General features: G+C 34.6%; 1 protein-coding gene across 5 annotated transcripts in view; it reads left to right on the top strand.

Annotated features, from left to right (window-relative positions):
- Positions 1-21,052, top strand: part of LOC126895984 (facilitated trehalose transporter Tret1-like) — a 39,288-nt gene extending 18,236 nt beyond the window's left edge. For 3 of the 5 annotated variants that reach the window (XM_050668348.1, XM_050668346.1, XM_050668347.1), the window contains 7 exons: positions 1,776-2,258; positions 18,223-18,345; positions 18,445-18,568; positions 18,852-19,160; positions 19,239-19,480; positions 19,550-19,853; positions 19,940-21,052. In XM_050668348.1, coding sequence (XP_050524305.1) covers positions 1,776-2,258; positions 18,223-18,345; positions 18,445-18,568; positions 18,852-19,160; positions 19,239-19,480; positions 19,550-19,853; positions 19,940-20,238 — 1,884 coding nt within the window. In that variant the 3' untranslated portion in view covers positions 20,239-21,052. Of the gene's footprint in view, positions 1-1,775; positions 2,259-8,216; positions 8,444-11,076; positions 11,722-18,222; positions 18,346-18,444; positions 18,569-18,851; positions 19,161-19,238; positions 19,481-19,549; positions 19,854-19,939 lie in introns of those variants that run through there. The other 2 variants (XM_050668349.1, XM_050668350.1) reach the window with 2 other exon arrangements.
- Positions 21,053-22,025: the final 973 nt, after the last annotated feature.

Genomic DNA, 22,025 nt, shown 5'->3' with positions numbered 1-22,025 from the left:
TTTGTTGTAAACGTTTTTGTTTTGCTTTTTGCATTTATTAAATTTCTATGCCAAAAATTTTATAAAAAAAAATTTAGGTCAGTTTATTTTTGTATGATTATATTGTGTCACAATTTAAAATATGGTTTATGTTTAAAAATTTTCACTAAAATGAAAGAGAAGAACTATTTGTTGCTATTTATAAACAATGCGTCGACCCTATTAAAATGTTCTAATATCTTTTTCAATTCAAATTCTAACCTTTGAGAATCAAAGGTGGAAATGTCTAATTTATGTACATACTTGTCTTTTCTCGGTGTTTCAACAGCTATACGAATATTGTTTTGTTCTTTCATATATTTCTATTAGCTTTTTTTTTTAACGTTACACATTGTCATATTGTACGTGTCTTTCGGTAAAATATCTATAAATTGTTCAGAGAACAATTTTTTTTTGTTTTTTTGATATTATGCTAGGTCACAATGTATTAATTTACAACCATATTATAATTTCTACAGACATTTATTGGTGACTTTTTGATTCTTTGTCAACCAAACATATGAGCTTAACTCGATTCGCGTTCATCAGCCGCAAACATTACAATAAATTACTATTAAAGTTAATATTATTATTATTACTGCAATTATAATTAAAAGCATGCTGATATTGTGTCAGTTAAACATTCCACCTCGAATCTGTTTTTTTACATGTAAAATATAATACGTCGTGTTGTGTCCTATGAACGTCTAAACATTATTTTAGCATACACTCAAGTCAAATTAACGTTCGAAGTAAATAATTCTGCGTAAGGCTATGCTTATTGCAGCCATTATTGTTTTATGGGCTTTTATCAGTCTCCTTTACATTCTCTGAATTTATTTAATCGTTGTATTTCATTCAGTAAATTTGAGTTGTGTATTTGAAATAGCTATTTACTTGCTACGTTGCGTACCATCATTACTCATCAGGACCAACAATGTCACGTTAATCACGTACTTATTGTGTATTCTATAATTAAGTATACATTTTTCGTTGTTTTAACGAATGTGACATTGTATTTTTTTTTTTTTTAATATGAGATGCATTCGATTTGATAGGAAGTTCGTTGAATACGCCGCCTTCGCAGATAATATCCAATGTAACTTGTTCAATAATATTGAATATTAATATTAACATCAAGTACATTGTACTTGATCACTTTGGCTGAATTCCTAAACGCTTATAATAAACTGGGTATTTAAATTCTGTAAAACCAGCCAAAAGTAAAAAATAAATTTATGCTTTTTAAAATGTTCAGCGCATTATTTTGACTCACTAACGTTTTACCAGCCGGCCTCTCATTAATGTTATTTTTTGTCATCACGACGGTTTCCAATTCTAAGTTTATTCTCATAAAAGTAATTGTCGAGTTATTAGATTTATTGTCTTGTACGCTAATCAGACAAGTAATTAAACCTTACCGACTGTGACCCGGCGTGAGTCGAGTTTTAGTTACGTTTTAAATCGATGACATTAATGGCATAAGCCATAATGGTGTTTCATTATAACAGTAACGCGAAAATGACATCGGGGGCACTATTATTATTCTTCGGTAGTTTTCAGCCGAATCTATTGCAAGAAAATGGCTGAACGCGAGTACCGTTCGCTGCAATATAGTAAGCGAATAAGTTATAAAACAATGCATATTTTATCCGCTAAACGTATGTTTACTCAAAAAAGCTGTGCCGATGATTACACGAAACAACCGTGTGCCGCTCTTATTGAGTAAGCTTACTAATCGTCTTATTGTTTCGCAGGATATGCCTATCACCGAAGACCAAGTCACCGAACTGTACGGTGAAGGGGCTCGAATCCACAGCGTACACCACAGGAGCAAGCCGCAACAATCGGTGTTCGCATCTAACATGTCGTCCACCGCCTCGGTGGACACGACAGTAGGCTCCACTGCAGCGCTTATCCACAGTCACGCTGCTAAAGTAAAAAAGAAGAAGTATGCGTTCCTCAGGGGCCAAAGTCACCACCAACCGTCATCCGGTAGTGGCAACGGCGGTTATGTGAACGGACATCATAGTCAAAAAGAACTGAATCTTCTGTTGGCTACACCTAACGTACCCAACTTTATTGACCATATGCGCAAGAAGAAACACGCCATCGACCAAGTGTCGGCTAAACGTTTAAGCAGTGACGACGACGATGATGACGATTATGACGATGACATATTCCAGGATCTCAAGACGGCTGCCAAGATCCGTACTTCTCAGAACACATATGTTCCTCAGGTAATTAATTATTTTATGCTATTATACATAATACTGTAATGTTGCTCTTAGTGGCGTAATCAAATGTGTCGTTTGTGATTAACTTTACATTGAAAATTACCAGCCCAACTAATAAATAGATAGGGACTCTAAAACTATATTCGAGTGCTATCTGTGACTAAAATAAGTGTAGCTTGTTAAGTCATACCAAATTGATATTTTTCGGCAGCAATTTGTACCCAAGCATTATCTTTTAGGTCAAAACGGCCTATAATGAAAAGCAATTCTATCAGTGTTTTATTGTTATGCACTAAATTTTCAAGAGGTTAACTGTTTAATTATTTAACTATTTAACTGTTGACTATAAATGATTATTATTGATCTACTTCGGTCTACTCAAGCGTTCTACATTTTGACGTCTATTATTTAAAATATACAATGCAGATTTCCACAACTAGGTTCAACCCTCTTCCCCAATACTTGAGTTGTTTACCCTCGACCCGCGCTAGAATGTTACACTTTATTGTGATTGCGACCTCGTTATTCTTAAAATCGGTGAATGTTGACTGAATTGACTATCATCAATTATACACGGTGAACGTTTATTGATCATTTGAAATCAATACACCCTTTATGACTGTATCTTTTTCACATCGGTAGCCTCACAGTCAGTGATACCTTTGCTGTCATTACTATCAATAGGTTTTTAATTCTTCGCAATGACCCAACAGTTTAACAGGACTATGTCCCTCAGAGCTTGGCCGTCAATGTACGGCGATTATGAATTTAACGACGACGACGAAAACGAAGATACCAAAGCCAATTGGGAACAGGTAAAACCCAAAACGCAAAAAACGTGTTGGGAATTTTTGCGCAACAACGCGTAAATGTATTTAGTAATGACTATGAGTTTTTTTTAACATTTCCTCACATATCAGCAATCTTGTTGCTAATATTTCAAGGGCAAAGTGATTAAATTAGGTCGAGAAAGGTTGAAAATTAACGACTAAGGGTTTCTACGAATAGTTACATAGCACCAAAGTATTTCATTAAAACAATTACTCTCGTGTATTTAGTACTCATTTAAATCACCTGATCAATGAACCAATAATTAGTATTCCTAGTTGTTATTCGATTAAAATTTAAAAATAGACATTTTTTTGCGTATAATATATTTTTATACGCTGGTTATGGTGTACAAAATGAATCATTTATCATGAACTGCTTAATTATAAAAAAATAAGAGCAGGATTGAGGATTTTTTTTTTAATTTCTATTAAATACATATGTTTTTCAATTTATCAATCATAAAGTATTTTTGTATTCATACCTTACGCCTATAAGGGATGAGCTTACCATATAATTAAGTAAATTTTATTTTTTCTAATGGCAACATACATAATTAACAACCAGTATATTTAAAAAATAACGATCAAATTAAAAATATTACCAGTATTTCGGAACTTATTAACATTTTATAGTGGCGGCAGAAGATGCAACGCGGGTGTTGTACACTTTCTCTGCCTAGTTATAAAAATGTCAATTGATTCTCAATTTTATTTTTATTTTTCGAATCATGATAAATGAATCACTCTGTATTTTTTCATACTCAAGAATTTTTTTATGCTGCGTTTGATATTATTATTTGAATAAAATTTAGACATGTTTACTAGTAGAGTCTTAAGCGTTTTATAACATAGTTAATTTTTTTGTTTTTGTTTTACCACAGTCCGTTTTGATCAACAAACAATGAAAAACATTAGTGTTCTTTGCAAATCGATATCTAGGAGATTTCAATTTATGCAAATTCATTTTTCTCATAAAAAATATAGAAAATACTGTAATGATGTAAATAAAATTACCACAATTTCTACGCGTTGTGTTCTCTAGTGATTTTCTAGGTAATTAGTATCTTAAATAATAAGTAAAATTTGTTCCGGCTTTTTTTTCGATACCGGAAGAATCTAATGTATATTTTTTGGTGTTTTTATATGACATTGGTTTTCATGTTTGGCAGTTAATATATTATATATGCTATTGCCACCTTTTCCTTGAACTCGGTCAAGATAGCAGCCCTGGCATACACAGTAGACGGTGTGTTTGCCTATGCTCGACGCCTGTTTGTGGGCGCTTTTCATGTAAAACAAGTCCGTGAATTAGCCAAGTTCTGTTTAAAAATTTACAATTAAATTATAAAAATTAACATTTTTTATCTGTTTTCCATTAACAGTTTAATAGACTTCGTTGTAGCGTTTTTACATGTAGAGAATGATAATGTAAATTGTAGTCAATAATGTTATTAAAATGCCTAACAGAGCGTGCGGGCGACAAGGTCATTTGCACGGGAAACTCGTGCCAAAGGTCGACGGTGGTGGATAATAATTAATAATATCATTATAGTTATGGTTATTATTGGCCAACCGATGGAAATGTCACAGGGCCACAGTTGCGACGTCGATGTAGGGCCTCGTCAGGCGTGGAGGGCCCATCTCCGTGGCCTTGATCTTACAATTGATCTTTTCGGAAACACAATAAATACATTATGAGGTACGTACTGTACAAGCGGTAGTGCGTTGTCCAAGTCTTTGTCGTGCGTTATAAGAATTTTGAGTATAGTTTGTGTCAATTAATTTTTAAACAATTAATATTGTTATGTTTACCACAATTGTTTGTACTTGAGACCAGTAGTACCTTTTTAATGAAATTGTTTATTTTATTTTTAAATTCAAAAACATCTGAAAGAAAACAACGATTCGATTATTGTGTTTAACATCAATTAGTTTTTATTTAAACTAAATTTTAAATAATTCCATTGCTAGTAAGTGTTTAAAATTCACTGTAAACCATTGAAAACCCATTTTCATACATGTATTTTTTGTAGATTAAAATTTAGCGTACTTTATTTCATTAAAAACAATGTTCATAATTTTTTTATTATTGTAATCAACTTTTCTATTAGTAATAAAATTTGATAAAATGTTTAAAAACACCACGTGTGTGTCGCAAAGGAGAGTCACATTCGGCCAAGGATTGTTTTTCAACAGGCTAATGAAAAAATTAATTGCATTAAGTCGCAACACTAATTATAATTGATGTTTTTTTTAAGTATTTTTTTGTAAGTATCGCGATAAATAAAATGATTAGGAACGACGTGGCAATAATATTATCGCGTGTTCTTTGCTTCTAGAAGTTTCCCGGAGTTGGGTTTGGTTTGGCTTTGAAAACAATAAAATTCTTTTCAAACACGCCGAATAGGCGTTAATTATTTCGTGGGGTTTATATGATGTAAAAGTTAACAACCGATTGGTTTGTTTCAATAACAATAAAGCCGTAAAGTAACTGTGATAAAGCTCATTTATGTTCATTCTACGCCCATGTATTTTTTGTACATAACATACATTAGGAGTTATATTTCACGTCAACACGTTTTAATCAGATAAAAAAAAAACAGAAATCGTTTAATTTATGTCTGCGTATACTCTTAAAAAAAGTGATCGAGTTGTGAGATGCTGTTATTCGGATGAGATCAGTTAAAATGTCAAATTTGTTTTTAACTCAGCGGTTGGCCAATGTGAAATTGATTTAACCCGAAAGTTATTAAACGATACATCTCTCCCCGGGGAACAATACCTATGGGGTTAAATTATTATTATCAAAATATATTTAGGTCATAAAAGCTCATTAAGAATTTTGTTTTAATCAATAGGAAAATAAATTGTGGTAGCCAATTATTGTTTATTTTTCTTAAATTCTTTTGCTTAAATATTCTTGTTTAATATTAAAACTTTTGGCTGTATTAAATAAGTTAATAAGTATATTGTATACATGTTACTTTAATAATGGTTCTACTTAAACTGAATCATTAAATAATGATACTTAACCTTTAAACAGTTTTAATTTGAATTTTTAAATACGCTTGTTTTATTTATTATCCATTCATTTGGGTCATTAGATTATTATATTTTATCACAATCAAAATTCAAATCTATTTAGATTTAAGACTAAATGATTATCTAGTCTACTCGTATGTTTCTACCACGTGTGTGCAATTTGATTTCAATTTGTTATGTCGAATATTTGTATAGATCTGTGTTATCGATGACCACTAATGAATTTATAATAAATAATATAAAAATAAATTAAATCAATTCTTAACACAAATTCATTTCTTGTTTGTTTTTACTAGATTTTAGTAATTTTTTTTGTATAATTGTTTCGGCAATTGGTCAATTTGTTTGGTTGACAATTATGATTATTATATTTTTAGCGTTTATCTCAGTCACAACGTTTATTAAATTAAATAATTTTGTGTATTACGATTAAATTAATAAACGATGAGCTGTAGTTATACAATAAGTGATTCTTATTATTTAGTTATTTCCTACTAACTGGGTTAAATTAAATTACAAAATTACTTAATCGTTACAAAACAAAGTCCTTAAATTATCAATTGAGAAAACTGTTGATTGTTTTTTTTCCAATTGTCAAGGAAACAGTTTTATTTTTTCACCTTTACTACTAGTCTTTTAAGGTGTATGTCAATTGTATAATAATTTATATATTTTTATTATACATCGAGTCTATATAAATAATAATCATTTTCCTGTGCGATTGCGGAGACCCAATCGAACTTTTTAAGAACCGTAATAATCACATTGTATTAAAAATATATATCTGTTTTTTCCCTATCGTTTAGTAATCAGTGGTAAAAAAAATGTATAAAAATTTTTATGTATTTACTACTTTGGAGAACAACTCGAGACGAATGGTTTTTCTTGTAAAAATACTATTGTTGTATTCATTGAGCATTCTGTTATTCTGTTTTTTTTTTTATATTACTTTAAGGTGGGCGAAGTATAAATGTTATCTTATTATTTTTCATGGTAACGTTTTTACTCACTCGGCGCCTTTGTCTACACACAGTAGGCAAACAAAACTACACTAGCGTTTATGTAGTTTGCGCCGGATATTAAACGCCCTTGGGACATTTACACGGCCAACGCAATAATATTATCTTTCTATCCGTTCCAATTCAAAAACGTTCATCAGAAGTATACGCAAATAGAAATTGTTATTAACCTAATAAAACATTTTTCTGGGGCCTATCTGATTCCTTTCTCGTCGCTCTGGAAATACCTATTTATGCCGAGTCTTATGTGTCACCACTTGCTGATCACTTGTTCATCTGACCTCGGGCAACCGATTATTCATTAGTTGTATTTAAATATTTTGTACATTTATCAGAATGCGTTCCGGAGGATGTGGTTTGGTTTTTACATCTTCATGGAATACATTTTGCCTTGTCGGATTTTTTATTCAACTACAGTTTTTCTATCATTTGCGTGCAATAAAAAAAACTCATATTTTGTATAATATCAGAAAAAAAAAAAAAAATAGATATCAATCTTTTTACATCATCCATTCCTCCTTGATTATTGATTTGTGCAATGAGTTCTATTGTTATTAAGTTTCGTTATTCACCCTGCGCACTTAAAAGGCATCTGCACTGTCTACCCCTTTTGCGATGTCGCAGGGTGAGATATTAGTATTTGAAACAATCGTATGTGGAACGGCTTATTAGTTTTTCTGCGAAATTTGACCGGAAAAATCCGGTCATCGTATCGTATCGTTTGCCTGGTTGAATCAACGGCCATCTAAACCAACGCCTCCGTGTTGGCTTCGCATAGCAGCTCAGTGTGTGCATTACGGTCGGTTGTTTTATCTCGACGAAGGAATTCATGCGTTCCGGGACAAGGTGGACATTAATACGCGAAAGAGTATACTTTAGAGGGACGGCGGAGAATATAAGCTTCGGATGAGAGAAGTCGGAGGAGTAGAGACGGCTTGGCAGACCGGCCGACGACGACACCACCTAGGATTGGGGTAAGAGAGCGCCTGCGCTCGATGTCGGCGTCCAAGCTTCGCGCTGCCAGTGAAACCCTCGTATCCTCAGTGTCGACCGACCCCCGTAGTGTATCCTCAGCGACCGCCGACCGCGCCTGCCATACCGATTAGAGCGCACGTGGCCCTTTCACTTTTAGTGCAGCTTTTAAATTTTTGTTCATTTTTTTCTCAATTCGTCTTTGTCATTGATCCGACAGCGTTCGCTTGCAGTGCATTTTATCCCATAGTAATAAAAAACTATTTACTTTTCATATAGCCAACCGTTGTGCCGGGATAGTGGTGGATGATAACGTTGAAGTCAAGTAAGGTGTTCTATAAATTATAGATTAGCGGCTTAGGCTCAGGACAAATGTGGGTTACGCTCGAGAAACAATAATAATGTCGTCGAGATCGTCAATTAATAGAATCGAAATAGTTATTATTGAGGTGTTCGATGGAATTTCAGTTAATAGCGTGTGCGCAACCGGCAGCAATCCACTCGACAACGACCTTTGACTAGAGAGATTACCGCGCTATAATTATGTTTTCTTTGAGTTTCCGATCAGAAAACGTAATCAAAACTTCGCAATTGGACAAATATCATTATCAATGGCACGTTGTTGTCTCTAGTGCTTTCGATTCGGGTCATGGCTACCTACTCGTCAATTTATTCGACCGGTAATTGAACAATTAATTTATTAAAATAATATATTCCAATACGCGCGTAATAATTAATAACGCAAAATAAACTGCGTTGAGAGCGTGGGCGGCTATCGGAAGACGGCACGCGGATCGGTAACAGTCGACCGCCGTCGTTTAAAAATGCTTATTGACCAAAAAACTAGCGGTAGGCCGACCTTATTGCAACGGACCTCGACCACGTGCGACATTTGACGACGAAAAACGCCCTTTTGGGAGTAAATACTGACGGTAATGACTGTAGCCGTTTATTTAATATTCATGTTGCCCCGGTGTCCAAATACGTGTCGGCCACATCTTCCGGCTCGCCAATTACAAGTCGGTTATTATTAATTTTAATAATGTCAACGTACCCCGATCACGTTTGGAGGCGGCACATGTACGATCATTTATTTCGATTTCCTGGTTTGCATTCGTTATTTTATGGCTTGGTTCTTACGAGAACCAAACATATCATCACAACGGTGACGGCCACACTTAATGTCTCACTCATCTTGAATGTGAATCACTCGGGGATGGCCAAGGACTCGGATTTTTTTGGGATCAGTGCCCATGTAGTCGGCAGTACATGACCACGCCGGACACGTCCGTTATTTCGATTAATTCGCCTTCGGGATTTCAGAAATNGGTGACGGCCACACTTAATGTCTCACTCATCTTGAATGTGAATCACTCGGGGATGGCCAAGGACTCGGATTTTTTTGGGATCAATGCCCATGTCGTCGGCAGTACATGACCACGCCGGACACGTCCGTTATTTCGATTAATTCGCCTTCGGGATTTCAGAAATTCGTCCGGACCTTGATTTCCGAAACCGACGCCGTCTATCACATATACTCATAAATTTATTTCCATTTATTAGGTAAATGGCCACGCTCGCTCACGTGACGGGACTGTTGAACGCTATTCCATTTTAATTATTTAACGTTTCATGATATATAACAATAAAAATAAATACATCATCTTATAAGGGGTCCGATTAATTCGCCTAGAAACGGTGGCCACTACCGACGATAGGCACGGCCGTCGTCACGTTAATTATACGGTAGTAAAACAAACGTTTTCTAAAAATAAAGTCCAAATAGATGTTGACGAGAATGAATAACAATTATAGTCGGCCAATACTCGTAAACAGAAAATAATAATAATAATAATAATAATAATGTAAATATGCGACAAGGAATTTCGTTTGCTCGCCTTGAAATGATATTTTTTCTTCTTCTTTTCCTTTGAACCGTTTATGAATAGTAGCAATTTAGGTGTCGCTAATACGTTTGCACTTTAACTTTACAATTGTTATTTACTGCACCGAGAGAATGCCTGTCTCCCATCAATAGCGTGACATTGTCGTATGGCATCCACTTAGCCGTTTGAGGGATGGTATTCAATTCGGCATTTTTTATTTAAACATTTTTCTGTATCTCGGACAACTCCTTTCATCGTCGACTGAGTGAACGGATAAATTTAACGCGATTTGGTCCCATCAAAATTCAACGAATGATTTTTTGCGAAAAACATGTAAAATCGTGACTGCCGATTTCGTGTTCTGAACGACCATGCGATATTAACACGTTGCACATTATTGGCAATTGATCATATTTTCATCGACGCGATCAAGATTTCTTCGATTTTCGCAAAACAATCAAGATCGTAATTAAAGCGCGACAAAAATTATCATAAATCGTGCAGACGGCCTGTCCTCTATGATAATCTGCGTTTAATGCTTCAATTATGTAACCGCCATGTTAACGCTTATGGGCTGTTCTCTTATTTATGCCCATCGTTGCGATCACGTCGTTCCTTTAAACAATGAACTTATTTATTATGCGTACATTAGAATTTGACGAACAATAATGAAATCTCCTGATAACCGTTTAAAGATGTTACGAGCCAGGGTTATGTCGAGAATTAAATTTCGACTTTACATCGTGATTATGGCTGTTTAATAGCCATAATCACGATGTAAAGTCGAATTTTTTGTTGTTAATGTCTAATTTAGAAGTTAACGACGAAATTCCGACGGATAACTCAGCAAGTTAATAGTTTTGATTAATGACTGTCAGAGTTTTTAAAAAAGGCGTGGTACGGCTAAAGCATTCATGCGATCGTGTAGGAGTCTAGAGGAGTTTTTTTTTGTCATTATTTACTTTAGACGTATTGTTTGTCCTGAGCTTTGACTTCGACCGCTCTACTTGGCCGTTAATCTAGTTTGAAAAAAATGGGCGTAACCCGTCCGTTGTAGCCTTTTTATTGAATTCGTGTTTTATACTTTAGCGAGTGGATCGGTAGCGACAACCAGTTAAAACAACTATTGGAATTATTATCATTGCGAAAAACCGGAAGTCATCTGGGACGGAGCGCGGCGTAATATTTATTTTAGCTACTTAGCTGTCAATAGCTAGTAAAATCATCAAACCATCGTATCACCGGCATGTCAGCTGCGATCCGGTGGTGGTGGTGTCGGCGACGATGGTGATGATCCGTCAGTGGTGGCCATTCAGAGGTCACGTCGTCGTAAAAGCGGTGACGGCGGAGGAGACGACTGTTCGCGGTGGCGGCGGTGGCGGACGTTGACGGCACCGCCGCGTCCCGCTGTACTACAATTACTACGGGTGCACGCACGCCGCATCAGACACAAGTGCTTCAGAACCGGACGCGATCGCAACGCATACACTCGCGTACCTCTAATCTACCTTTGACGAACAACACCACAACATCCTCATCATCGTCGCGACGCATCACTCGCGCGCTAACCGAACCTCCATACCAACATCAGCAGCGGCGTCACCGTCACCGTCACCGCAGAATCGAAACAATGGTGTTACTAAGGACCGATACTCACAGACACATAAGGGTCGTCAGACAGGAGAACCAACCCCGCGGTGCAGTAAACGCTCCGCAGGTACGATTTATGTTGATTAATATTTATTTTATTTTTTTTAATTCAATCAAATTTTAAACTTCTTAGTTGTTAAGTAGTCATAGTTTGCAGTGTGTGTGTGTGTGTGTTTATTCATAATGTTATGCAAAACGAGTATATGTGTAGACAATGTAACTGTGATTGAGTTTTTTTGGACTACTTGTTTTCGGACGTTTTTTATATTGTCTCTTTTGAAACATTTTTTACAGATCACGTTTTTGGACTTTTTATTTCGCGTGCTTTTTTATGTCGTTAACGCAAAAGTTTTTTGCACTATGAATAGTATTTTTTAGACAAACTTTTAGTCTTAGCTATTATTATTTTTATTATTTTTGTCACACGCATATTCTTAAAAGTCAAATAATAAACCTCGTGCCGTTTCCTGAGCAAATTTTAAGTGTCAAATAAAATCATTTTTTTTCGCTGAAAAACTCTTATAAACTTTATCGTCAATTACGTTCCCGGTAATAGGTTTAAGCGTTAGCTTCTCGGCAGTAGTCTGAATAATGTAACTGCGGCTTTGGTTAGCAATGAGGCTTATTGTCGAATTTAAAGCATCCGAGACTCGAGTAATAAAAGGTCCCGCATCGAATTTATTAGTTATATAGTGTACTGTTTAAACTGGCTTGTGAAGTGTGATACAATCGCGGTGGTGTAACGTGTGTCGAAATGGGATTTTAAAAGATGCGTTTAATTATGTTTTGGAATCCATCAAAAAGTCCACGAAAACGACCAACCGACCTGCCACTAAACAATTCATCACATTATCTTTACGCCGACGTTTTGATTTGATGTCACAACAAAAGTCTAATTTGCTTTTGTTTAAGTTACGATTTTAAAAGGCTCCACGAATATCGCCTACGGCAGAATATTATACATGTGTACGGTATTATAACAGGTATTCCACGGAGATGAATCTAAAATTAAGGGTATTTGCTCGTTTTCTAGACTGGTATAGTAAACCGATTGTGTTTTGGGGGGGGGGGGTTATCTGTGGGAACGTCGACCGATCAGTTTTACTTTTGTCCTGTAAAATTTAAATTTAACATTTTCTAGTCTAAATATAAATTGAAATTCTACATGGTCGTCGTGTATATTACTAAAGATTTTGTGTCATCCTTTTGTTTGATACCAACCCGAACGAATATCACATAGTAATGCAAATGAGTTTTTAGCTTTGCTGCTCTAAATTTAGGCTTCTTAGGCGCGGTTATTCGCTAATTTTCTCGTCTATTAATTTGATGTGCGTGAACACTATTAGAAAAATGATTTTAATTAGTTCCTAATTTACCGAAAAAAAGTCTCCATAAACGTGTTTACCGCATGCTTACTATAATTTACACATGATATTTTCGTACGATATTACATGGTCATAATTCGGCCCGCATTTCAACAAATGTGAATCCTTGTTAAAGCGAATTAATTGTGTAGTCGGATTCAATCTGAACACGTTACTATTTTCAACGAGTAACAATTATGAAATTATAAGATGTTTTTGTTATTTCAACGAGATTTAAATCATTTAAACAAAATGCCGAGAAAACTTGAAATCTCAGGCCTTGATTTTTATTATTATTGATTTTTTGTTCTACAAATAGACTCGGAGATAACGGAAATGTACACAAACGCTCCTCGGAAATTGTATTGAATGTTTTATCAATGAGTACTTGTGAAGAAACATTTTTTGATGTCATGCGAACAGTGTACTTCTCGAATGTATGTCCTTCTCCATCGATAATACTTTGATATTAATCGACACGCTCTAAAAGTCAACTACTTTTCCCATAAATCTCAAATGCTAACACTGTGGTATATTAGTGTCGAAATAAAAAAATAATTCTATGACAAACGGCCCATGGAGTTTATTTTTCAGGGTTTCCGGAAAATCGTTCAGAATTACTCATGGTAAACTTTTATTATCATAACTAATTTCATAACTCCAATTTACAGTAGACTGATACTAAATCATTATTATTATTATTTATTTATTTTATTTTACACTATGATAAAATTATGGATTCTTCCGCTGTTAAAGTTATATTTCTTGAGTACCAAAGACACTCTTCTAATGTCATTACCGTCCAGTTACAGATGTTAGAAAACCGTGATGGTCGTCATCTTGGCTAACAATTAATTCTATCTAATTACGGGTAATAGAGTGACGGCGTTTCGTATAGGCAATTCGGATACATTATTATTAATTTATTGGCCGACTGCGTTGTTTGATCGAATCCTTCCCGTTTAACATTTCATAGTTTCACTGACAAACCACCAGCGCACAATATATTCTAATTACCGACTTCCTACCACCGGATTTTTCAAATTCCTCAGTCTCATCCCTTCAGTCGGCCCGAAGCTTATGCCGAACAACAAAACAATACCTACACCACAGAGATTATAATTAGTATAAATTAAATGCATCTCAACACAACTGTATTGATGTACGCAGTATAATAATTTTAGTACAAGGATCATTTATAACAACAATTGTGTAATCGCGGTCGAGGAAGACGACCAATAATGTTGTTGATTTCATCGCGGTTAATTTATTCAAACAACAAGCTATTTTGATGACATTTTTCACAATTTTTATGTTTATTAAGCCTATCTTTTAACTCGCGTAAGTCGTTATGAATTCCATGGTCTACCATCTCTTATGTTATTTGATAGCAGTCTGTGTTGGTCTCTCTATTATCTTTCTACCTTTTGTGGGTTGCGTGTAGGAATCCATTTGTTTTTTTACTGGGTCGGGATGGTATCGTGACGAACAAATGGACCGGGATCTAATGATGATCCGGAAGATAAACAGGACAAGTTCGAATTTACCGAAATCGAGTATACTTAAACGAATGTATACACTTAAATGTACATGTGAAATTGAGGCAACACTCGACACTTTAAGTAAATGTGTAACGCAAAAAAGGCATATCCCGCAGATCGGCTGTGGAGAGTAAAGTGTATGAAACCCATTGCGTCCGAAATCCTCTCCGCCGTTCCCATGGATACCGCGGGCGGCTGCGATAATCATGTATGCGCTGGTTGCGTGTCTATAGAGCATTAAGGGGCCCACGTGAACGTGGAATTGTGTGCGAGCTTCTACCGTTTACGTTTTTTGTTACTGTAGACGCACTTAACGCACATTATCATTTTCGCGAGTGTACAATATTCATTATATAAAAGGCGTTTTGCACGCTAAATCTGGTCCACCGGTGTCACTAGCGTTTGCTCGTCCAGTGCACATTGGGCTTTGCTGTTTTTTGGAAAAAATTATTTTCTTAAATAACATTCAAACGTTTTGCGCGCGTGACTTGCGTACACAATACTCGGTCGTTTCGAATATTTAATATCCTTGTATGGCATAATAAACAATAAGCACCGGCTCATAATATATTGTCACACCGTAGACTGTGCTTTTTTAATGAGCAGCATTTAACCGGCGCGACCTCAAAATATCATTAGGCCGCTACGTATCCGTTTGGACATTTGTACTTGAAGTAAAAATATTCAAGTGGCTAAAATAATTCGGATAAACATTTCGTATCGTACTGGTTTTTATGGTCGCAAAATGATTTATGCGATAACAAATGGTTAACATGTTTTCACGAGTCGTATTCTCCTTAATGATAATGTCATACGCACTGTGTTTCATTAGTATGCCACTAAAAGATTTCGAAGCCCATGAAACAGCAACGGTCGTTCACAATGTTCTATGATCCGGCCGGGCGTACACTTCGTTGTACCCACTGATCTGTGTCTTTTATTCGCAACGACTGACGAAACGCCTGTAAGTCAACCGACCGAACTCGATCCATGTCTACAGCTGTTGAAATACATTATTGTATTTGCTGATGTGACATCGTGAGGTTGTCCCCCGGTGACCGTATTTCTAGCAAACTCGGCCAAAAGCAAGTGCGTCCCATTTGAATATTGTAGCCGTTTCTTTGTAAAATAAAAAAAAACACATAGTTTATTCTTCTTCCGAGATCGGTATCTACTCCAAACAACCACAATAGAATTATCAGTTATCGTTTGTTTCGATTAATTAGCGTCGTGACAATCGAACATATCATATATATATATATGCATAGACACGATGCTTCAGAGCTCAAAACTAATTTTAAAAAGTATAAAATTACTGTATTCTGCCTACAAGGATTTCCTTGACATTATTATCTTTCGCGCGAATTCCTTAAGGACCGTTTGTAGTCTGATCATTACATTTGAGTGTATTTCCGTTTGAAAACCAAAAAAAAAGTACTCTGTACTTGCCCGTTTATATGATTTTTTAAACAAATCTGTGAAATTTAATGTTTTAACGGAGAGCGTGAAATATAATCTCCAGAATTATGCTTCGTATGCGTCTTGTTTATCAACGGTATTATCTCTTCTGTTTATATCTTGTAACACTTTTAAACGAATTAGTCGTTTGCCAAATTGATTATTATTGTTTGAGTATTGCCATTCGAGGAATTTTTGTTCGATTTAGAAAATCGTATTATTTTTTCAACAGCGCGTCAAAAGTCCGTTAAGTGTATTGTTACAGTGAAAACCATATTATTGATATGTGTGTGTCTGTACGGAGGTTCATATTTTAAGAAAAGTATATTTGGTTCGAGTCAATGACGTACTTGTCGATAAAAATCTGTCGCAATGTAGAAAGTCTATTTGCAGATGTCGGTGATTTAGGTAGATTCGATTAATACAAATGCTATTTTTAAGCGGCACATGAATATTTATAAGTTTATAGCGTCAAATGTAATTTTGAAAATGCTCAGACAAAAGCGACGTAATTCATTTTATGACTAAAAATACTTGATTAACCATAAGATCATTGTTCTCGTAGCGAAAAAAAATGAATAAAGCACATACGTTTACTTTATGTGTTCGGTAATATCCCGTGACAATGCTAATTAACTAGGTATGTACGGTAAATGGTTATTTTTATATTTTATTATTTAGCATACAGTTTGAACATTGTCATTAATAAATATTATAATTATTTTTTAAAACGCTTTTGCGTCGCACACCAAATTGTAGATACAGTTTGTGTGTGTGTGTATTTTATGAGCGAAAATTCTTTTGATCTCGAGGTCGGCCAGACGCACAGATGAATGACGTAGAACGCGCTTAAAGCCGTTCGTGTTTGACGCCTATTGTCGCCAGGTCCGGATCTGTGTGTTGATCACGATCTCTCGGAGGGTTCGACCCAATGGCGGGCAAGGTCGCGCGGTATAGTCTTCGGCCCGATTCCGGTCGTTCTTTTTTGTTGACTGCCCGAGGCGACTGTGTCCTGAGAGCTTATGGCCCATTGTACTGTAAGGTTAACTCCGGTTGTCGAGACGTTTCCGCCAACGACCAGCGTACTCACGTGTTTGCAGCTAACACTCGCCATCGTTGATGGCCAGCCGTCTGTGCACATTTACACAACGATTGTAATCGACGGAGAATCGAAATTATATGACTCTCGTTTTTTCCGCGTCGTGATTCCAAAACGCTTTTTGTTGTTGTCGTGGCCGTCGAAGAGAGCCCAGTGGCACGACCACCACATTATTCGGTGGGCCGCCAATCAAACGAGTCACAACAATCGCATGGAGTGGTATTGAATTACTGTGTTTGGCAATCGATTCTAACATTGAAGGGGTCATATGAATTGTCCGAGGTGCGGGTTTTAGAGCCAATACCGCGCGTTATATGTCTCGGGTCGACATTCGATTTGCGGACAAATTAAATTCGAATCATGTTTACATGGGGAAATGGACTTTACTCTCGTGTTTTCGCGTGCATCGCAACCTTGTGTCCAAAACGCGTTCAGCGAGCTCCGGATTTTTTAACAATTCAACCGCCGTGCGTATTGGCCGTACACTTGTATTATTGAGCTTTCGTACTTGAACGAGTCCGACATTCGTTATTATGTCGAAATTCAATAACAATAAATTAATGATACATCTCTTCTGTCTATCATTGTGCACTCGATAGAATATAAATCATTTTCTTCCTGTAACCTACTTAACGATATCAAACGAATAGCAAAATATTCTATTCGAAACAATTTTCCATAATCTTTTTACTCGTTAAGTGATTCGAAGTATTACCTCGTAGGTAATCGTTTAGCTGTTAATAAAGACATTTTCGAATAACCCAACGAAAAATCAAACTCAAGGCCTTTTCACTTTATTACCTGCGTATGTTTGTTTGAGCAATTTAATTTTCACCTTAGTGACGTCTTCTAATGCATTTTTAAATCAATCTGTTAACGCGGATTATGTTTTATTATGCTTTTTTTTTTTTTTTTGAACCAAAAAAATCGTCCGGTCAGTTTATAATATCCACTCGGTTGATTACTGATTACTTTCCCAGTAAATACTTATATTCGTTGGATATTCTTAGAATATTTATTGAGTTTCTAATTTTTTTTTTTTTTTTTTTTTAATGTTAGAACCAAACATTTCTCTTACTAATGAATAAATATATTTGTTTTCACAGATTCTCGCTTCGCTTACAGTATCATTATGCTCAATGGTAGTTGGATTCGCGTCCGCTTATACGTCACCAGCTTTACCCTCAATGAATTCCCCGGGAAGTCCTATCACTGTCAGCGAAGAAGAAGTAAGTAATACCTCAGAGGGTTGTTATCATATTAATTCATACATATTAACATATGCTTGTAATATACTAATGAATGAATGTTTTTTTTCTTGTTCGTAGGGTTCTTGGATTGGCAGTCTTATGCCACTAGCAGCGCTCATAGGGGGTATGGCTGGTGGTCCCCTTATAGAATCGATTGGTAGAAAAACTACCATTCTCGCCACTGGAATTCCTTTTATTGTTTGTAAGTAAATTAATTTATTTCAACAACTTTAAGTTAGATAAAAATAAAAAAAAAAGATAAAAAATTCTCACCATACGTTTCGTAATCAGGAAGTTTTAGAATTCAGGTCTAGGTCTAGCCACTTGTAGTGTTAACCTACTTATAGAATTGCATTTTTTCTCCAAATCTTTGAGTATCTGTTATTAAATGATCATTAAACCGTGTCAATGTTTGATTGATATAATCGATAACTTTGATTATTGATTACCTATATTGATATTGTTATTTTTCTTTTTGTTTGCAGCGTTTCTTTTAATAGCCTTTGCAGTTAATGTACATATGGTGATGGCAGGTAGAGCTATTGCTGGATTCTGCGTAGGAATCGCTTCACTCGGTCTTCCCGTATACTTGGGTGAGACCGTTCAGCCTCAAGTTAGAGGTACTTTGGGTCTTTTGCCAACCACTTTAGGAAACAGTGGAATCCTTTTGTGTTTCATTGCTGGTAAATACTTAAACTGGCAGATGTTGGCAATCCTCGGGGCTTGTATTCCCGTACCGTTCGTAATTTGTATGTTCCTCATCCCCGAAACTCCTCAATGGTTCATTAGCAGAAGTAAGACCACATATTTTAAACCTCCACTAATATCAATTGATTCGTTTGACTCATAATTTTTTTTTTTCATATCTTTAGACAAAGGAAAAAAAGCAAAAAGAGCGTTGCAATGGTTAAGAGGTAAAAATGCTGACGTATCACAAGAATTCAGTGAAATTGAGAAGGCAAATACAATGGGGAAAAACGAAGAGATGCCAGGATATTTAAGCCTGTTTTCTAAAATGTACTCGAAACCTCTTCTTATATCTATGGGTCTTATGTTATTCCAACAATTTAGCGGTATCAACGCAGTCATATTTTATACTGTAAAAATTTTTAAGGTAAATATCATTACTATTGAAAACCGTTTGTATAGTATTTAATTTTGTTGAAATATTTTTGTATTTTAGGAAGCGGGTAGCAGTATTGACGAAAATTTGTGCACCATCATTGTTGGAATAGTCAATTTTATCGCGACATTCATTGCGACGGCTCTCATTGACAAACTTGGAAGGAAAATATTGTTGTACGCTTCAAGCGCAACTATGGCCGTCACTCTGATAACATTAGGCACGTTCTTCAACTACAAGAAGAACGGTTACGACGTCACAGAATTCGGATGGTTGCCATTGGTCAGCTTCGTATTTTTCATTGTCGGTTTTGCAATTGGCTTTGGTCCAATCCCGTGGTTGATGATGGGAGAAATTTTGCCCGGTAAGTAGAGAGACGCGCGCGCGAAGCGATACTGATAAAAACATATAAGCAATTTTAAATTTAATGAATGTTTAATGTTTTTACAGCTAAAATCAGAGGAACCGCTGCATCTTTAGCAACGGCGTTCAATTGGGCATGTACATTCTTAGTAACCAAAACTTTCTCGGACTTACTCAGGGTGTTAGGGGCAGACGGCGCATTTTGGCTTTTTGGCGGTATTTGTCTAACCGGATTAGTGTTCATAATTTTTTGCGTGCCAGAAACTCAGGGCAAAAGTTTAGAAGACATAGAACGAAACCTTACTGGTGTGGGTAAGGGTCCCGTTCGACAAGTGAGAAGAATGAGTTCCATAGCGCATCTGAAGCCGCTACCTATGGCCATTTAAAAAACTGCAACGCCATTTCACCAATATTTCTTCGGAATTATTATTGCAACTTTTTTTTTTCAATACTAATTCGTTTTCATAGAAATAATAACTATGCGCATTTTACGCGTTTATATATATCATTTGATACTTTTTACAATGTAAACTTTTTAAAATATTTTAATTTTTACGATTATATTTTAACTTAAGTAAGCATTGGCCATTTAAAAGAAAAATATGCGTTAGACTACACTGTTCTAAAGTGTATTTGTATAATGGTGCTAAAATATTCCAGACAATAATGTAAAATTAGTCGGATCTATTTTTAAGAGCTACCTGTCAAATGGTCCACATTCCGGAGATTAGGTGAAGTTCCATTTTTTTTTTATGTTTTTGTCATATGATAGAAATAGCACATCCATCTTATATAAATGTAAAATTGATTAACATTTCTTAAAAAAAATATGTATAAAAACAATTCTCCAATCCAAATACCAATTTTTATTCATAGAAATGTTCCATGTTTAACTATTAATTATTAAATTAGTGGGGCACTTGTTATTGTACTTACTATTTTTTATTTGCATTAATTGAATTGATTTTATTTTTCATGGATTAATTACTAATCAGCATTTATACTCATATAAATCTATATATATATATATAAATTTAATTAATACCTATTGATATGCTTAAGCCACACGTTATTTTAAGGAAGGTGTCTTCGTATTTGGAGTTTATAATGCGTGTAAAGTAAGGTTTCTTATATTTTTTTGGCTACAACATTCAATTTCATTTATTGGCCACAGTAAATATTTTAAGTATTTCAATAATATATATTTATATTTAAATTTTCGTTTGACTACTGCAATCAGTTTTGAAAAATTCTATTTTAAAATTACAGAAAATTCAGTTTATCAAAAAAATTAACTATTTTTTTGTGTCTCTAAAGTAAATAAAAACTTACTCATTATTTTTGCTATAACTGTTATAAAAAATATTCCCACATAGTTAATAGAAATTTTTTAGACGATGCCCTGCATAAATCAATATTAAATTAACGATAGATATGTAATAATAAAGTATTTTTTCAACAGGGTGAATAAAATTTTATAGGTACAATTTTAACAGACTGGATTATATTTTTCTTTTCTTTTTATTTTAATGTGATTTCATATAATTTCGATTGAAAAAACCTCGCGGTCATCTTTTTTTTATTATCACAGAATTATAATAAAAAAATATGAATTTTGCTAGTTTCGTTTAACAAACGAACAAAATTATGTGATTTAATTAATATATTTATATAATGTATGTTTTTTATTATTATTAAATTTAGTTACCATCATTAAACTATTTATTTTGTATTTTATTTGTTAGGACATTATTTATTGAAATATAGTTAAATATAGATACTTGGACGACATGTTATTTATTTCTAGATTTTATTTATCATTAATATAATATATATATATATATATATATAAAGATAAAGTAGAGCTCAAGTAGCATAAATATAATAGTGTCGTCAATTATTACAGAAAATGAAGCAATAGTCGATTATTATACACATTCCTTTTGACGAAAATTTAAAACTTTTCATCAAATATGTAAAAAGTTAAGGTCTTTTTTAAATTTTCATTATTTATATACATTATTGATAAAAAAATGTGGCTTAAGCACCTTTGTTAAATCTGTGTATTGATTCATTGTATTTATTAAACATTAATATATATATATTATATGTAATGTATAATATAATATACAACATAAAATTTTAGAGACTTAAACTTTTTTTATATATAAAC

Source organism: Daktulosphaira vitifoliae, unplaced genomic scaffold (genome assembly GCF_025091365.1).
Source record: "Daktulosphaira vitifoliae isolate Bord-2020 unplaced genomic scaffold, ASM2509136v1 Scaffold_1, whole genome shotgun sequence".
Classification (NCBI taxonomy): Eukaryota; Metazoa; Arthropoda; class Insecta; order Hemiptera; family Phylloxeridae; genus Daktulosphaira; species Daktulosphaira vitifoliae.
The sequence above is the reverse complement of the archived record's forward strand: the minus strand, read 5'-3'. Positions and strand labels throughout refer to the sequence as shown.